Raw genomic sequence first — 20,632 nt, forward strand, 5'->3', positions numbered from 1 at the left:
ACAATTATAGTAAACCATTATTTGCCCTACGATCCCAGCACTGCTACTAAGTACACTTATTTTTACCAATAAAGCTAAATGAATTTCGTATAACCAAAGAAAATACACATTACCCAAAGAAAATTCACATTGAATTTGTATAACAAAAAACACTACTACTATTCCAGAACTTCAGTGTTAGACCATAACACCATGAATTAATAATGAATTTCAGAAGGACAAAGAAGCAGATTAAGGCCCAAACGTGCATACTTTTAAACTGCTTCCTTTACATTCCAGCCACATGAGCCCTGGCCTTCACTCCAACAAGTCTCTCTGTGTGACACTGATCCTATCTAAGATAGTTTCAGACATAAACCTAACAGGGCCAAACAGCACAGAACAGACTTCTAAACTGGTAGTCCCCATTTTTCTTGAGGAATTACATTCTAAAAAGGTGAAAAATCGCTCTCATCTGAACTACCTCTGAGAAAAACTGCCCAGATATGAAAAGTTTTATGTGAACAATCAACCCTGTAGTTTATATATAAACGCACAAAATGTGCAGTTACTGAATTCACATAGAAAGTATTTGTTCAGGGGACTCCCTGGTGGCTCAGTGGTTAAGAATCCACCTGCCAATGCAGGGGACACGGGTTCGATCCCTGGTCCGGGAAGATCCCACATGCCGCGGAGCAACTAAGCCCGCACGCCACAACTACTGAGCCTGTGCTCTAGAGCCCGCAAGCCACAACTACTGGAGCCCGCGCGCCTAGAGGCCATGCTCTGCAACAAGAGAAGCCACTGCAGTGAGAAGCCCGCGCACCGCAACGAAGAGTAGCCCCTGCTCGCCACAACTAGAGAAAGCCCGCGTGCAGCAACGAAGACCCAACACGGCCAAGGATAAATAAAGATTAAAAAAAAAAATTGTCCTCTGTTTAAAAAAAAAAAAAAGTATTTGTTCAGTACATAAATACCACACTCCTACTTTGCAATGAGTTGCTCACAGGAATGGCAACCAACCAGGGGACAGCAAATCCCAGTTTCTCACTTCGTGCTCCCCCTGCCTAAGCCTGCTGTTCTCCCCTTCCCTCCCTTTTTTACTTGGTAAGGGCATGTAGTTAAATATGCTGAACTTCAATGAGAATGTCACGTGTCTCCAAGGGTTGATGCTGACAGCACTCACTCGAGCCCCGTGGGAGCTGTGACGCAGGTGGCTCGGGCCAGATGTGCTTATGTACACGTTCACACAAAACTTCCGTCTTCCAGAATCACAAGATGCACCCCAATATACCTGTTTTTACTCCATTTGAATCTATTTAATCTGGGATTGAGATACCAGAGGAAGTTTTCTATACTTTAAGGTAATTTTAATTTTTTAAATGTAGAAAACATTTCCCTTATGATTTTACCAAAACATAAATGCCAGCACAAATACCATCTCAAATACCCCAGAGACTAGCTAAAGTGCTTTCTGGCTTCACTTACCTAATATTGCACTGTTAAGAGCTGAGCACACAGGTTCTCTCTGAATTGGGTCAAGTTGATTTCCAACTGGGCTGTTCCAAGGATCTGAATAGGCTAGTAAACTGAATGCATCCTGTTGAAAACACAGCAATTTGGTTTTTAATTCAAACAGTTCAGCGACTGTGCTCACCATGATTACGCGTTGAGAGAAAGGTAAAAATATGGCTTTAAGGCACTAGACTAACACAAGCCCATTTACCCCTATGACTAGGAGGCTATGTATTTTTTAACAATTAGATTATGCAGCAAAGCCTAATTTGTTTTCATTTTTCTTGTAAACAGCCATTTTCATCATCTACCCCTTATCCCTACAACACATGCAGAACAGAATAGAATAAAAATGGAAAAAACTTAATTCCTGTGGAATGGGCTATATTACTGGTTAAAGTAAAGAGAAAGAGAAAACATTTATGACCACTAATATGAATTTGACATTAAAAGGTTAGGACCAGCCCATGTATTTTTTTAAACACACGTGGGAACTGGGCGTATCTCACTGGACGTCATCTTCTCAAACTCAGTAATCAACAAAATTAAACTGGCTCCGCTTCAGGAACATTCAGTAGTTCCAGCCATCCTCAAGCTGCCCCTCCTGAAGTAACTGACACACAGTCTTCTTTTCAGACGATGGCTCTGTCTTCCTGTCATCTTTCTGTGGGAAGCACATAACTACAGTGGTTTCAGACACTGGCTTCAAGTTAAGCTGCATCACCAGAGTGGCCTTTGGCAAGAACAACCTTCCTAAGTATCAGTATCATCATTTGTATAATGGGGATTATAAAAGGTCCTATTTCACAGAGTTTATGAGGACTGAGCTAAACAAAATTAGTAATGTCAGCTCACTCTTTCAGTAAAGGATATATTATCGTTTTGCCAGAAGCCAATGCCCTAATCCAGAGTAACATTATGATACAGATACAGATACAGGTAGACACAGCACACCTTCCCAGTTCAGACGGCACGTGGAAAGGCGCTGGGGAAACCAAACCAGTGAATTCGGTAGCGCGACACTCAAACTGCTGCTCGTTCACACGTGGAGGACAAATTCCTAAAGAATAGCACCTCCCAACGTGAAGCTGCTCCGGCACCCCTCTAGCCATCTTATTAGTGGGGGTGAGGCTTCCTGGTCAAGCCTGCTCTTGCCCTTTCTTATCTGAATTGGCCTCTACGTTGTGATGACTGGAGAAGAACTGCCCGTAAAGCAGAGCTGTGCGGCCTGAGGCTACAGACAGGGATACACGGGGCACCTCCACTGTCCTACACTGCTGAGTATCTCATTCACATGAGACTTCTGGCCACAGTTATTAATGAAAGTTCTTTGAAGAACTTACACTAGTTGGAATCCCCTGCAGCTACTCACAGGTGCTAGTAGATACAAGGAGAAGAAAAAAAACTTCATATACCTGCTGATTGCAAGATCTGCTTCTTAACAGTATTTAAGATATTTTATGCATCTCACAGAGCTACTAGATTCTACTTCTGGTTCCCCCCAATCCAAATTTATTGATGGAGAAAGATTAATATCTGATATCCTGTGAAGCTAACTCTAATCACGCTATTTCTAAAGACTGAGCTTTGCTCAAGACTTAATTCACCCCACAACCATCTAATGAGGTACCATCCCTATAGCGCACATGAATTTTAAAAGACAGACTAAAGAATCTGTCCAAGGAATAACTGCTACATCACTATTTTAAGCACAGAACTATCCTCTTGCGTCTACATCCTGACATGCTACCAAAAAGGTGAAATGCTGTAGTCCCAAAAGTCAAATCAAGACCATTCTGTCAAATACACCTTCTAGCATTTAAAACAAAATTCACAGAAAAAGATAATGATGGTAGTAATTTACTGTGCACTAATGTTGTGTGAGGCAATGTTTCAAGCGCTAATGTGTATCATCTCATTTAATCCTCACAATAACCTTAGGAGGTGGTTACTACTATGCCCATCTTAGACGCGAACTGAGGCAGTGAGAGATTACCACCACACGGTACTGTACTTCTTTTAGTAGGATACAGTTTCTTTCTTTTAATTACCAATCTAAATATTAAGAGGAAAAAGTCTAAAATTTTGCCCCCATATTTTCAGTATAGCTGAACAAATATTTATTGGACACAGACGGGGACCACCAGGACCTCATCACTGTTTCGAGGACTCACACAGTCCTATGGGGAAGGCAGACATGTAAATGATGTACCGTGTATTGCTTATTAACAGAGTGTATTGTGTCACAAGAAGCAATCACAGATATAGGCTCAAGCTACATGGAAACTGAGGCTGGAAAGAAGAAAAGGCATGGCTGGAACCATGGGTAAGGGCTTAGATCCTAAAACACCCTAAAAATCACACTAAAAAGCTTCCATTTTTTCCAATAAGGCAACAGAGTTTTACATAACGGAGTGATATGAATTAGACTTGATTTTAGATGGATCACACAACACTATGAAGCACAGCTTGCAAGTAGAGTGAAGCTTTAAGCAAGAAAACTGAAAAAACCCTTAAAAAAAAAAAACAACCGGTTTATGCCATCAAGTTCCCAGGAGTAAATATCTAGAACTTCATCTTTCTTTACAAGGGGAATGAAATCAGCAAAGCAACCTTAATGTTTTAAATTCTGCTGTAAGACTAATTGGTGAGAGTAACCAAAGAAATGCAAATAAGCAATTTTGAGATACATGTTAAACCCACTAAAGTAGAATTAAGGTATCAGTGCCACCGGCACATCCCTTTATTACTGCTGCTAAGTTGGTAGACGTTTCTGGAAAGCAACGCAGCAACACGTAGCAAGAGCCACAATAATTGTATCCTTTGACTCAATAATTCTATTTCTAGGACTTTATTCCAGTGGAATAATTTTAAGGAAGAAACAAAGATACATGTATAAAGGTGTTCAAAGCATTTTTTAAAAGGCAAATAGAAAATCTAAAAATAGAGCAATGCTTAAATAAACTGATATAGCAACACACTAGAATATCATGTAGCCATTTAAAAATAATTGTCAGTAACGCATAGAAACTGGAAATACATTTTTTATGATAATGAGAACAATACAAATAGGATAACTACACTTACCAACCAGATAAAATATATGCCCATGCGATTGAAGGCACAAAACTGAAAATACCTGTTAAATATCATGGTATTATGGGTTACTTTTTATTTTAGAAAAAACATTACCTCAGTGGGAAAATTTCTGACAAAGTGTGACATTTAGGTAGGATTCTCAAACTGTACTTACACTTGGCTTAAACTCTGTAGCAGTTTCTAAACAGGGTGCATCTAAAGTTACTAGATTGAGAGCTACCTGCAGCTGGGGCTGCTCGCTCTAACCTGACTCTCCCGGCCCTCCAGCAGGTGCCCTGCTGCTCTGCGCAAGCGCAGTAAACAGCTGTTGAACAATTCAGGTGGCTCTCCCGGGAGCCACTGGCAGATTCAGGCAGGTAAGCAACAAAAACAAAGACAACAGGAAAACAGGAAAGGAAAACCAAGAAAGTCAGAAAAAGGTCAAGAGAACCACGGCTGCAGCAGGCCGCCCAGCCCGTGTTTAGCACAGGTGGGCTACCCCAAGGTCTGCGGTGCGCCTGCTACTCCGCGACTGAGGGGAAGCACAACACGCGTGTACCTTACGGCAACTTCGGTAAGTCTCAAGCCGGCCTTAACCAAATCCTGTCTCTCTACACATGTATGCATGCTTCAGAAGTCTGTGCAAATTCAAACAAAACTAAAGATAAAAACACCCATTTCAACCACCCATGACCTGAAGTGAAGAATAAAAGAAAACAGTAATTTCTAAACCTTCTCAAGCAGGGCAAAAAAAAAAGTTCTCTTTGTGTTACCCTCAATCCTCCAGCAGTGTTCTTTAGGTGCTTAGAAGCTGGATCAGCCACCCATCTTATCTCTTACCTGGATCAAGATAAGTTTGGGGAATGGGAGAGAAGCAGCTCAGAATGTTAAGACAATCTCTTGAAGTAGGTGGCATTTGCTCAGAAGTCATAGGTACAAAATCAAAGCCATCCACATTCTTTAGATGATGAATCACATCTTCACTTAATTCAATATATAATCAAGGAGTATCTTTGAGGACAGGCCATGTAATGCCACTTCCTGTGCTTCACGCAAATTAGAATCAAAGAATAAGCAATGGAGTGAAATTTTCAAAGGGACTACATAAAATCATACTCCATCAGCATAAAGTATTAACAAGAAAACAGAGTCAGATGACCCAGTGTAAAAAAGCCTATGATTTCTTTTTTAAAAACATTTCACATCCCCAAGTATCTCCTAAAACATCAGTTCTCAAAGCACGATCCAGGAACAACTGGGTTGAAGACCCTTTCAGGGTCTCTTGTGAGGGCAAAACTATTTTCATAGTAATACTAAGATATTACTTGCTCGTTTCTCACTCTCATTCTTTCAAAACTATACAGTGGGGTTTCCCAGAGGCTACACGTGTGTTATATCACAACAGACTGAATACAGAAGCAGGTATGAGAATCCAGCTTATCATTTACTAAACCTAGCATTAAAGAGATTTACAAAAATGTAAAGCAGGGCCACTCTTCTATTTTTGTTTGTTTATTTTAGGAAGATAAAATAACACTTATGAAAAATAACAATGACTTATTTTAAAATGAATTAATAATTTTAGTATTAATTTCTAGTAGAGTAAAATCAATAAATATAACTTATACAAACAAGAGCCCTTTGGGAATCTTTAATAGTTTTTAAAGTGTTTAGATACCAAAAAGGTTGAGAACCACTGCTCTAAAACAACCCCAGTACCTAGTAAAGAAGTTTCCCAAATGGATAGCTTTGGATATGTGAAATAATAATAAAGCCTGAGAAGTTTCTTAGCACTGTTGATATCAGAAAAGATTCTCAAAGTTGTATAATGATGAAAATTCCCAGTCTGGAAAAATCAAGTTATGCATGCCTTTTTATCTGGAGGTGTATATACGTGGCTTCTTAACCCATCCTAGACTAGACAGGTGCTCTACTGAGGCTACAGTGCATGCAGCTGGGATGGGTTTCTTTTGGGGGGACTGATTTTATGCCATATTTAGCACTACTACGTGTTGCTCGCTGGCCCTCTCTCAGTTTAGGTCAGGAAGGGATGGCAGGAGTCTTGAGTCTCGCCCTCTCCTATACCCAAGCATCAGTGTAAAGGCCTACGTGCATCTCCCCTTCGTTTTTTGGGCTTATTTCAAAACATTCAGGAGAAGATATTTGTAACAAACCAACTTTGAGCCCAACCTCGTGCAGGACAAACAAAAAACTACAATGGCTAGGTTCATGTTTCACAGGTGTACAGGGCTGGTGGGACTTCTATGAACATGAAAAAAACCTCATCTCTACCACTAACTGCAATGCTGACTTAAGGTAGGCAAAACTCCATCTTTAACTGCTACACAGAACTGTGGCTAACTTAATGAACTGTTTCCATTTTCTCCATCTCACTATATCCAGCGCAGACATCAATCCAGAAGAGACTTGAAGACGTGTTTTATCTCTTCCCTGTGAAAGATGACCCAACCCTTCACCAATCTCAAAAGAAAAGCCACACGTTATACATTCAATTTGCTGCAACCCTGAACAATCTCTACTGAAGTAAAAATATCTCAAATTTATAGTTTTATCAGCACACCCACATTTCTCCTAATAACTCTGCCAATTTTATAGCCGAGAAAACTAAGAAAGCAAGTTGACAAGGGGCACACAACACTGGTAAGTGGCAGAACTGAGATTTAATCTGTATGTTGTACAGAAGTCCAGCGCCTGTCCAGTAGAGCCGGGCTGCCGAACCCTGCCGCGTGTCCGCACCCTCAGCCGGGCTGGAAGCCAGGGAGGGGCGCGCGTCCAAGTTCCCAACAGGAATTCCAGTGTTGCTCAATGTGTTACAAAACTACATTTTAGTTCCTTTGACACATTTATAAGTTTTCAAGGAAAAACAAACTTACCTTCAACATCTTTTTATTTGCTGTGTTCTTGCCACACTCTCTCCTCAGCTGCTCACTCATCGCTTGTAGCTCTCTTCCGAAGTGAATCATTCTTTCTATGGCGGCTTGACTTCCTCCACACAGCTGGCGTCTTAACTGGCTTGAATCAACTTCTGTAAGCAAAACAAACAGGTATTTTACTACCTTACATCTGGAGTACAAGGGAGAAATGAACATAAACTGCTTACAACATTTTGGACGTTTCATTTAGTAATTACTTCCTAATATTTTACCTAAATATGCAGATTTTTAATTTAATGTGGAACTTTGTAGCTAAAAGGTATACTTTATCTAGGCCTCAAGAGTCTAGGATCCAATACCCAGCTTTCAGCTGAAAGTCAGGTGACAAACCTTTCAGTGTTAGCATGTACATATGTCTCAGGGAAAATTTTATGAAAGGTTAATAATAAGCACGATTTTCTAAAACTACAGCAACATGAAAAAAAGAAAAAGAAAAAAGTAGTGCTTCTCAGGCTACTTTAACTGACAAAGAACAGAGATAGAAGGTAAGAAAGGCTAAATGACTCCAATAAAAACACAGAAGACACCACATACTAATCAAAAGGGTTAATTATACTACTTTTAGAAAAATACTACTTTTAGGAAAAAATTTTACAGTGTATATCTTGACTGACAATAATCACTGATCAATAACAAACAGTATAAGTCACTAATAACAACATCATAAATCACTAATGATAATGATAATAGTTACTGTTTACGAAGCACTTACTTTGTGCTATTAGCTTTTTACAGATCAGCTATGAGGCAGTTATTATTATACCCATTTTACAGATGAAGAAACTGAGGCAAAGAGCTCCTAAGTAATTTGTCCAAGGTTACACAGCTAGTAAGTGGCAGTTGCAGAATTCAAATCCAGGTGATCCGGCTCTAGAGCTCCTGCTCTTAATCACTATGCTCAAATGACTCTTGGAATGTTGAGGTTGCTTGCTGATACTTGATAGAGTGAAGCTAGGCTGCCTTTTCAATCATACTCCTTGCTTGAAAGAGTGAATTATGCATTGGACACACAATCCTCAACAACAAGGTGGTTGTGTAATAAGTTTGCATTTATAAAGTAGTTTCTAGCAATCTGAATCAATACCTTTAATCTCAAAATACTAAGAAATCTAACGTTCTGACAAATCAGAATGTATAAGCTTCAATAATTTTCACTCTCCGATTGATGGGAAAGTTTGCTGATGGTTGAACTTTTCGGTACAATTTACTGCACAAGTTGTCAACAAAGTAAACTTATGTGTGCGAACGTATCTGTCAGCCACATGTTCTGAGGGGGCAGGAGCCAGGGGGTGTCAAATGCAGGCGCCTACTATCTGCCAGGCGCTGGGCTGCGCAGAGTCACATATATTCACATTGAATGAATTTAAGAAAGTTTGATTAGAACTTATAAAATCATCTCTACCCATTTGGCCTTTATTGGCTATACTGAAATAGGTATAAAAACTTTTCATATCTCCAACCTTAGCTGTCCTAAAGGATATTTAACACTAATAAGTTAGTACTCCTACATTAATGAAAGCACTACAGTTGCGCAGAAACAGTTCAGCAAAGAAGATACTAAAAAATTAAACTCTACCCTCTCTGGCAACCCCCTCTCACAAGAAATTTTACGAGAAGTAATACGTATCACTGTAAAATCCAATGGCACATACATCTTTAAATTTGATTTGTGCTCATCAGCTGTGAATCAGTACAAGTAAAAACATAACCTTGTAGTCATCATTTTTTATTAAAAATGTAAGAAATATCACTGCAGACCCATTTCGGTGTCACAATCTTCCATTTCGTGGTCATGTTTAGAGCTACCATTTAGGAAACCATTGGATGAAGTTTCTCCAACTCCATTGGAGTAGTGATCTGTTTCCATGTCTACATCATTACTGAAAATGAAAAAACAAACCTAATTTTAGAAATAGCATACTTGCAGCTTAGTTTAAAATAAATTACTACTCAACTACAGAGCCTACGTATAAACTGACTTCACAAGGCAACAGCAATCTGGAATAAAGGTATTTAGTTACATCCTGAATGTATTCAAAGCCCAATCTGTAGCTGACCTTTAACAACTCTGTACTCCTGGAGATAAAGTACGTGGACTAAAATGTAGTGGTTTGATGACTTCCGATCAATATGGAGAAATCATTTTTCAGAACGTATTTCCCACTATTTTTCAAACTCAGATCTGCTCTCCATTCTTTGTTAATCAACTCCTGCCCCAGAATCCCTGGCCCTCACCCCAGCATGCACTTGCAGCGTGTAAGGGAAACCCTCCCTCTCAAACTACTCCTGGAACCCACCTCTCTTCAGCTCTTTCCCCACCCTCATACTCGACTCGCTTCTAGACTATCTTTTTTCACTAACAGCCTTGATGTTTTGGCATTTGTCCTCACTACTCAAAAATATACTCTTTCTCAATGGCAAGTAATAACCTGCAAAACTACTCAGTCTCATCCCTTCATACCTTCCCAGCGCCCAACACTATTTTTCTCTCACAGGCTTTCTTATTGGTGAAGATTCTCAAGTATTTTTGCTGCATCTTAATTTTTAAAAGACTGCTCTGGAGATACTTAGGGCATTGCCAATTCTCACCTACGTCACGCTGCCTGAACGAATAGCATGTGCCGACAGTTCCATGCTGAGCTCGTCAATATTTGCCCTTCAGATCCTTCCACACCCCAAGTAACAATATCTAACCATCCAAATTTCTCCTATGAAGATCTAGGTTATGATTATACAGCTCAAAAGGAAACATTTGATGAAAATTTAGAGAATATTTAAATAAAAATGATCTTTTCTCATTAAAAAGGCAATGTTTGTAGGAAAAAAAGAACATCGAATGCAGATAAGCAAAAAGCACCTTATGCGTTAATAATGCCAGCAAAGGTAACCAATGGTTAACAGCTTGGGTGCGTGGGCGCGCGTGGGTGCATACATACTTCTATCCGTAAGACCTATCAGGGTAAAAAGGCCCATAGAGATCTAGGAAGAAGAGGGCCATGGCCCCAGGACATTCCTGTCAGTCAGAAAAGCTTGTTTAGTATCCTGATGAAATTTGAGAATTGATAAGAAAAATCAAACTTTGAAAATAATGTTTAATTTAAGGGAAATCCTTAAGATCGTAGCTTTTAGTGATCTTATTAATATACTAAAGTGCATTTTTCATAATCCAATATAATATTTGAGAGGGATACTTTCATTCAACACACATTTAAGAGCCTCTGGGCCATGCTCTGTGTTAGGTGCTAAGGATTTAATGAAACAGCCCCTGCCCTCCAGGAGTGAACAGCCTAGAAAAAGCTAATAAAGTTATTATAGTACAGAGACTCAGTTCTGTGATGAAAGCTCCACAAGGAGTGACACAACATTTGGCGGGGATATAAATCAAAGAAAACATCCTGGAAGAGGTAACATCTGAAGTTGAGTTTTACAGCTTGAACAGAAGTTAAGATGGGGGAGAAGAAGGAGGGCGGGGAGAAGAGCATTTCTGATGGGGGGTAATGGAGAAGGCACAAGTCTAGAAGTCAGACATCCCAGGAAGTAGTCACAGCTCTGCAACTTACTAGTTACTAATTATGGACCTTAAAAAAAAAAAGTCATTTACTTCTCTGGTACTCAGCTCTACATCTGTAAAATGGTTTTCACAGTTAATACCATCTTTGCCTACTTCACAATACCGTTGGTAAGGAAAGCCATTACCAACTAGAAAGTAACTGTTACTGCTTAACAGTTTAAGACAGTTTAAAAGCTTACTTTCTTCTATACTGCACACAAAAGAGGATGCTGTGTCATCAACCCCTTCCGTTAAGCTTGCTTCCCTCAACTCAGGTAATAATAGGTCTCTTTAGCAACTTCCTGCCATGAAGATAGTATTTAAGAGAAAAACTCATGAAGAAACTGCAATCCTACCCTCAAACTATGGTAGAACCCTCTAACAATGATAAAGTACTAATATACTATAAAGTACAATGATGTACTAAAGGCTTAATCTTTTAAATTTCCATACAAAATTTTCAGAATATTCTAATCTTATATTTTCTAGTTATGTCATCTCTACTGACTACCCTGACCTCCTCTGCAAGAGAGTCTGTTTTCCTACTGTTCTTCTCATACCATTTTTGTGGACTTCATTATCACCTGTACCACACAATACCATTACTTCAGTACATTTTTGTCATTTGTGACAGATAACCTGGAAATTCTGATTAATCTCCAAATTTGTGAAAACAGATTTTTACACATACTTCTTTCTCCAGAGTCATATTTCCATTAAGAGTCATGGTAAACATTAGGTTCTCTCTCCTTCAATGGGAGAATTTTGCACTGATAAACATTCCCCCAAAACGCAGTGTGACCAATCAATTCACGTTCTAAGACCAAACCAACATCAAATTGATAAAATCCATAAGAACTTGCTGTCACACACTAGCATTCAATTCAAATGAAACCTTCAGGTTTCATGAATAGTAAACCTGAGTATGTCATAGTATGCTGAGAGAGACATCTCTTCTCTCAAAGCTCTTCGAGTGGAGACCATGCCCAGCAGTGTCTGACACCCAACAGGTTCTCAATACTCTCCTCGCACTGTATATTTTTACTAAATGACTTAACCGTCTGTTATACGCAAGCTACTTAAAGATAGGTTCTCATCAACAAATATTTTTTGTAAAGTTAGTTATTTGGAACTCAGGAAACACTTCACACACTTACACCAAAAAAACCACACACAAAGAAAAAAAATAGTTGTAACTGTATCAAATGTTAACTGCAGAGGTTAAATATACTAATGGAAACATAACAAGTGGCATGTACGTAACCACCTGTACGGGTCTGCGGTGGCAGGAAGATGAAATGCAGAACCATAACAAGTGGCATGTACGTAACCACCTGTACGGGTCTGCGGTGGCAGGAAGATGAAATGCAGAACCTGGATGTGTCCCTATCACCCCACTAGAGGGAAGAGTGACGTAGAGGAAGGGGAAGGAACAGAAGGATGAGCCTCCATGAACTCTAGGAGAACAGAAAGCTTTGGAGAACTTACTCCCCACCCCTTTAACCTCTGGGGGCTTGGGAACTCTCAGAGCCCCACTATGGACCATCTAACTCAATTTCTCCAAATTATTAAAAATGATGACATCTATAATTAAGGTTGCTTATAGTAACACAAAAGCTAGGGATATCGTTACCTGGTGAAGTTGTTAACTTGCTGTGACCTTGACATGTTTATACTGTTCAGTTCTGGTACATTCAAACTGGACGACTGGTGTTTACTATGGCAGTATGACTGATGTGCTTTATTTGATATTACACCATTACTACAACTTTCAAAACCTGGGAAAAAAGAAAGAGAAACTTTATAAAAATAGAAACAAACACATAAGGTTGTAACAGATGTACCATATTCTGATCATGTATTTAAGACTTTTATAATGCAGGAAAGTCAATGGACTACTTAAATAGAAAACAAATGGATAACTTCTTTGAAAGAACATAAGGTTACTTAATTGTGAGCTGTCATCTCCTCCTGTATTTATTGAAGGCTTAATTATAGGTCTCATTTAATCCTCACAACCCCCCAGCCCCCGCCCATGAAGCCCAGTTATCATAACCCCATTTTACATATGAATACACCGAGGCTAAGAATCTGTCCAAGCCTGACGTGACACATGGTGTCAGGGGGTGGTGACTAAGGACACAAACATGAGAATCACGCACACTGTGCAGGATGGTGATGTAAACAGGCTGAGAGGCAGCAACGTAGAAAGGTATATGCTGAGTGAGAAAACGCAAAGGTGTTGCTCTACTCTTTGAAAGGACAGGAAACAGTATTTGATTTCTGCTTTAGAACGTTAAATGTACAGAGGAAACATAATACCTTGGGAAAAACAGAATTAAAGAGACAAGCAAAGAAAAAGGACTGAGAAGGATCAGAAATAAACCTGCAGAAGTGATGTCATAAAAGCCAAGAAAGGAGAGAATTTTAATTAAGAGAACACCAAAGGCCTTGGTGAGTCCAGAAAAGGATAGGAGGAAATGAACAGGCAGAGCTGACTCCTGCTGGCAGCTTGGCTGGGAAAGAGTGAGCAAGAGGCAGCCGGGCTAGGTGGCTGGGTATGGTGATCGGTGGCTCCAGACACCACAGCCACGTCACCGCCTTTACAGTTATCCTTTCCTAAAACACACAATTACCTTCTCATGACCAAATATCTCCGCTTTAATTTCTAGAGACAACTTGAATGTTGCCCTTCATTTATGGAGATCTGTTAATAACCTGTTCTTAGAAACAGCTCATCTTTAAGTCACTTCCTGGTACTAAAAACACATGAATCTGACCCACCCACAATTTTTCCTCCAGAACATCTTGAGATCAAGTATACAAATGTACCAAACGCCTAGCAGAAATGTCTAGATTTTTGAAAAAATTTTATTTTGGTTCAAAACCACGAAGAAGGGTAAAAATTTTAAGATAACGTCATAAGACTGAACCTCACCAGAAAAATGTGCAGCACTTCCTTTGCCTGATGCTAAACTGTGGACACTCATTCCGTGGCTGGGGCTCATACTTGGACTACTAAAAGGTCGAGGACTCACAGGGTAACTGTCTTGAGATTTTGGACTTCGGCCTCCCAAACATCGTACTTCACTATCTGTACCATTCACCATTTCTATAAACTGACGCACTCTAAAAAGAGAAAAGAAAAATTTACTTACATGATCTTCAAATTACTGTTTGTTTATTTAATAGCAACAGATTTCTGAAAGGAAATATTTTAAGAACTTGTATTTTTATCAGTAAATGTGGGCTTTAGATAGTATGCTAAAAACACTAAACATGGTTCCATATACTGTACTGCTTAGAATCAATTTAAAATTTTCCAGAAAAATGAGAGTATAATGCAAAAGACATTTTATCGCCTTTAATCAAGATTTACTAAGAAAATGAAAATCTATCTGTAGCTATAATAAACAAACCAAAATGGACCTCATTTTTTTTAGCTAAAATAATCAAAATAATATTTGCACTTGGAAGCAAACCAAACAGTACATAAGAACATCATGTACCTTTTTTTTAACATCTTTATTGGAGTATAATTGCTTTATAAACATGTACTTTTATATACATACTTACCTACATACAAAATAAGAGCCTAAGTCCCCAAGTTTCCTCATCCCTCTTAACCAAAACAGGCCACATTTAAACTTTGATTCTAAAGCAAGACAATTTTGACACTGGGCTTAGAATTTCTGGTGCTTAAAGTTTAAATCTTAAACCTAATAACACCTGAATTTTAAAATAACGAAGATTCATACGACCAATTAAAAAATGCCAAGTTAGGGTGGCTATTATTTATGAAAAAAACAAAAACAAAAAAAGAAACAGAAAACAAGTGTTGGTGAGGATGTGGAGAAACTGGAACTCTTGTGCACTGTTGGTGGGAATGTAAAACAGTGCAGGGCTACGGAACTGTGAGGACTAATTTTCAAAAAATTAAACACAAAATTATCATATGGTCAACAATTCCCCTTCTGACTGTATATGCAAAAGAAGTGAAAGCAGGGACTCTAACATATATTTGTACACCCGTTATGCTAAGTGAGACAAAGCAGTTACCAAGGACAAATATTTTATGATTCTATTTATATGAGGTATTTAGAGCAGTCAAATTCAAATTTATAGAGACAGAAAGTAGAACGGTGGTTGCCAGGAGCTGGGGGGAGAGAGAGGAATGGGGAGGCAGTGTTTAATGCGTACCAAGTTTCAGTCTCGGATAATGAAAAAAGTTCTAGAAAGGGATGGTTGAAAAACAATGTGAATGTACCAGAAACAATGTAAATACCAGAAAACTGTACATGCAAAAATTGCAAATTTTATGTATATTTTTACCACAGTTTTTTAAAATGCCCCAAACTTACTATAAGGCACTTTACAGGAGGAAAAATAGACATCCATCTTCTAAGTCAGACTTTCACATTCTTAGACACAGGACAGAATGACAGAGTGCAAACACGAAGCAACAGCTGCCTTCTGCCCACAGTCCTCGACACAGAAGCACATTCTATAACCTGTCACTTAAAGGGGCTACATTACAAAATTATATCCAAATATCTGAAAGTATGAAAATAATTTTGATTATATAATACACACATGTATCATTAATATAACATTTTATTAAACTCACTTTAATGTGAAAAGGAGATTGGGATTTCTTTCAAGTAAACTTGGGTATAACTGTTGTGTTGTTTCAATGGCTTCTCCCATTCTTCCTGCTAACACCAATTTCTGAATTCCTATTTAGAAAAAGAAAGCAAAAGATAAATTTTTTTTAAAAAGAATAGAAACAGAAACTTAGTGGATCCTCAAAAAAAATTTAGTAAAAAATCTTTAAATAAATTATCATGATTACTTTCCACTTCTTTTTCTAACTCAGTTTCTACTTCAATGAAAATTTTCAGACAAATTAAAAAATTAGAAAAACAAGTACTTTATTAAACTACTAAAAAACCCCACAAACTCGCATACAAGTAGCATAGGAAAAATACCTGTTGAGCAATACTGATGTACTAAACACTAAAATGAAAAAGATGGGTACGTTATGGCATACACTGTGGTGATGATTTCATGGATATATACTTATCTCCAAACTCAGCCAGGTGTATATGCTAAGTATGTACAGTTTTTAACATGTCAACCATACCTCAATAAAAGTGGTTTTTTTTTTTTAAAAAAAGACCATAGGAAACATTAAAGAAATAATATTCCAAGTGTCTTATCAAATACTATAACCTTTTGCACCCAGTACTAAACGAATGCTAGCCTTTGAGTAAGACCTGAATCCAATAGCTACTCAGTGAGCAGTCCCTGTGGGTTAGATGATGGGGATACGAAGAGTAAGCGGTCACCTCCTGCTTGCCAGAGCTTACAACGCCGTGAGAAAGACAGGCAAGCATACGATTAGCTACAACGCAGTGTCATCAGTGCTATCACAGCAGTCTGACCTATAAAAAATTTGTTTTCATCCATCATGATCTTACCCGTAATGTCTTGTTTTTATCCCTATACTTTCATCAAACCATGCCCTCCCTGATGGCCTAACCGCACCAATCTTTGGATGGCTACTGTGAACCAGCTGTTATGCTGACCTGCCCTGGTCAGAACAGACTCCACAGCTCTGGCCACAAGCACCAGGACCTAAGCCATAAATACTTAAGATCAATACTATCTTAAATTTAGACAGCAATTTAAATGCAAAGATACTTAAATTTATTTTACATGTTATCTCCACTAACATCTAATCGTGGACTACTTTACCAATTTAAAAAAACACTGTTTAGTAAATGTTTACTTCCTGAAAGCTCAAGAAAACGTATTTTAAGAAAAAATGGCAAATATTTTTACAAAAATTTCTCCAAAATTGTATCTTTCTACATCCAGAATGCTAATAAGTGAATTTTTAATGTAATCTTCAAAAATGTCAATAAAAATAAATTTCAGAGGCATAATTTCAAGTTAATATATTTGAAAAAATTTTAATTTAAAAAATAAAATTTCTAAAAATCAATGTAACCAAACCTATAATCTGAAAACAAGTGTTAGCCATGCACCACAGGGTCCTTACTTTGTCTATTCTTAATGGAAGCTAATTCTTCTAGAACGGTCTGGTCTGTAGATCTGGCAAAGGCCTCTGCTGTGGCACAGTACCCATGGTGGACTAAATAAGATGAAACCATTCTTAAAATAAAAAGAAGAAACACACATCTTTTAGTCAAGAGAATACATGCTTCATACTACAATTTATATAAACAAGGACTACTCTGATATCACAAGACCAACCTATGCCGTTGGAACAATTAAGGCTTTAAGTACCTCAACTTTAAAATAAGTTAAAAAAGATCATTTTGTCTTATTCATGTAATATTTCCAAAAAGATAACTGCAAATGCTGAGGTGAGACTACTCTCCCTAGAAATAAGTATTACCAGAGAATCAAGGACATTAAATGACTTTGACTCTTGGTACTCCATTATCCCCAGGTCCTTTCCTATTATTTCCCATCCTTATTCAATCGTACTAACCATAATTTCTATTTTACCTTTATCATATGAATTATCCTAGCAAAGTGCTGCCATTTTGTAAAATAAAACAATTTTAAAACAACAGATTAACTCTTTGTGTTCTGTAGTTGAACCATTTTCTTTATCCATCAGTTACATAAGATGGGATCACAAGGTGTGAACACAAAAAATACTAAGGTGAACCCAGAGAGAGAATCTTCCAGAACAAAGTCTATGAGGGTGATAATATTAATCAATGAGGAGTCAGCCTTCTAATCTAAATCAGTTAGTATGGTCGTGCACAGGACATTAATTCCTCAAATATGATTTACATGTAAGTGACACTGCCAAAGGGAAAGTTTCTTTTTTTAAAAAGCTACCAAGTGGTGTTGGCATTTACATCTAACCACAAAACCTTAGAAAAACTGTTGACTACACGATATTAACTCGAATACCCAATATCTCTCTAAACACCCAACTTTTAAACCTGCCTCCATCCAGCACAACTAAGGGGTCCATGAGAAAATGGTGTGAAGCAGTGGTTCAGGAAAAGGGGACTGAGGTGGCAGAGGGGAAGATCTCTAAGAACCAGATTTTTTTCATTTTATTTCATCTAATTATTCAAATTAATTTAAGAGGGTAGGGGAGAACCTCTTAAAATGGACTTCCCAGGAGGTCATGGTGAGTATCAATTTTCTGAAGCATGGGGTGGGGGGGGTGCCCTCACTGAACCCTGGCTATAGGATTAAGATAAACAATGCTTCCTCTACAACTATCCTGCCATGTTGCTCAGTGGTAACCATTTTCAAAGCATTAAGAGATGTGACCCCCAGAGAGCAGTCTATCCTAGCTCCAACTCTAACTCATGACAACTATGGGATTCTGAGTCAGTTTCACTATTCTTTCAACTGTGCAAGACAAAATACTAGTGTTGAGGCTCTGATAACAGCTCTAGGGAAAAAGCTTGTTTTCAGAATCATCATCATGTCCAAAATTATCTCCTCAAAAAAATATGCAAAGTTTTATTAGATTTGTAAATTTAAGACTGTTCAAAGCAATTATAGAGACATTTAAGATGAACTGTGTCAAGCTGATGGTATCTTTAATTTTCTCAGGTTAGATTACAGTAGGGAGAATGACAATTTAAACTTACTGGTATTTATTTTAAAGTCTACACTATTTCAAGTTCTAAGAGCTACTATTCAGTACTACTGACATTCATGTGTCATGGCTAGCCTTTCAAGCAAAGGCACAGTCTAAAAAGTTGACTGTCACAGGAGTTACATTTTCCTGCTGACTTCCATATTGGAATTCTACCTTTTCATAAAAGGCTGCCTAAAAAAACAAGTTGAAAATTTTGGGTAAAAAATGAGTTGAGATAAGCAGTACTTTTATTGACACCCACTGTTTGCTCTGCTGCTGCCCATCCTCTACCACTGTTACTACTAACTCCTAAATATTTAACCCGCATTGAGGCATCTTAACCCCATACTCACTGTTCCTTGGTCTTTATTCCCTTTAGCTCCTCTTAAATGTCTAATTACAGAACACACAATAAGTAAATGGAGTTTTAAAAATTCCTTAAGCTGGAGGCTTTTAGTCAGGAAAAAAAAAAGGGATCCTAGTAAACAAAAATAGTTGATATTATTCTTATATAGCAACCCATTCACTGGAAAAATTTAGCCAAATCCTGAAACATGAAATGTACACATCAAGTCTGTATTCCAGTATGTAAATTACACCATTATTCTGATGCTTATTCTTACTGAGCAATAATTTATTCTTCATAAATATTTACATTACTGCTGAACAACACAGCCAAGTTCATGTCCAAATACCACAATGCTGAATTATACAATCTAGATTATCTTTCTGAATTTATCTTTTGCATTGGCACTATTAATAGTTGAATCATGTAACCTATGGAAACCGTTAAATCCGTTACTAAGGATAGCAAATGAATTAACCTAAGAGATCTAGTGTCACTTTATTTCTTCCAGCAAATTAATAAATCAGACTAAAATACAAATTTGGTATGTGTGTCACCAAATCAAACATTAAAATCATTAGGATATATATTAAGAGATTTAAAAGCTTCAATAAATAGTCTTTTCTACCAAAAGGATGAGATGTTTTATAAAAAATGTACTTCTGAATATGTCAATACACATTTCTTCACTTACTTTTGTATCATGGTCTGCCACTCTCCTTCTCGATCTCCAACAGGAAACCGGTCTATCTGTGCCTGTATTTTGGTTCTCCACTCTCGCATGTAATCTTCTATATCAAACACGAAAGGATGCTGCCCAAAATTAGCATCGACGACTTCTCCTGGTGTCTGGAGCCCCACAGTAGGATATAAATTGGGCTGTAAGACAAACACATTTTACTAAACATCTATCCCTTTTATGTTAAAAACATATTCTTTCAAATGCTACAGAACTACAAATTTACTTCATGAATATTTTAAAATCTCAATCAAAAACTAGTAGAGGAAGACTACAGCAAATCATCTAAAATACATTATATGCTGGATGAAAACTATCACTTCCTGTAATCTAATCATCAAAAAAAATTCGCAGCAACCTAAGCTACTTATTTATTCAGAGACCATGTGGCATTATACTTCTAATAAATGAAGACACCATTCTTGCTCTTAAGAATATGTCATATAATAGCTGTAGAGACTCAAGTATAACGCAGGTTTATCCTTCTATGTATGATATAAGTGATGCATTTCTAGAAACTGCACGTGAAGCTAGTTACTATGAAAGTACATCCTAACTGGGCACGTACTATTCTATAATTTCACTTATCTGTACATCTGGGATGCTTTTATTAAGGGATCGTGATAAGAACTTAATTATAAGCAAAACAGTGCCATTAAGAATAGAGATTCTTTACGTAAAAATAAAACGCGCACATTTCAAGAAAAGGAAAGGATGGATTTAAATATTCAGATTCATGAAGAAATACATTTACTCCAAGATATACTCCAAGATTTCAAGGTAAAACAATCAAGTTTAATAGCTTCAAAAATTTTGTACAAAAATACAG

The 20,632-nt window shown here is 37.7% G+C and overlaps 1 protein-coding gene across 1 annotated transcript in view; it reads right to left on the minus strand.

Annotated features, from left to right (window-relative positions):
- RANBP9 (RAN binding protein 9) overlaps positions 1–20,632 on the minus strand; it is an 89,537-nt gene that overhangs the window by 2,646 nt on the left and 66,259 nt on the right. Inside the window, exons 6-13 of the mRNA XM_067752026.1 lie at positions 19,759–19,943; positions 17,141–17,253; positions 15,704–15,812; positions 14,015–14,205; positions 12,710–12,854; positions 9,285–9,406; positions 7,467–7,618; positions 1,468–1,579 (exon numbers count right to left, since the gene is read on the minus strand). Coding sequence (XP_067608127.1) covers positions 1,468–1,579; positions 7,467–7,618; positions 9,285–9,406; positions 12,710–12,854; positions 14,015–14,205; positions 15,704–15,812; positions 17,141–17,253; positions 19,759–19,943 — 1,129 coding nt within the window. The remainder of the gene's footprint in view (positions 1–1,467; positions 1,580–7,466; positions 7,619–9,284; positions 9,407–12,709; positions 12,855–14,014; positions 14,206–15,703; positions 15,813–17,140; positions 17,254–19,758; positions 19,944–20,632) is intronic.

The sequence above is a fragment of the Pseudorca crassidens genome, chromosome 10 (genome assembly GCF_039906515.1).
Source record: "Pseudorca crassidens isolate mPseCra1 chromosome 10, mPseCra1.hap1, whole genome shotgun sequence".
NCBI classification, from domain to species: Eukaryota; Metazoa; Chordata; class Mammalia; order Artiodactyla; family Delphinidae; genus Pseudorca; species Pseudorca crassidens.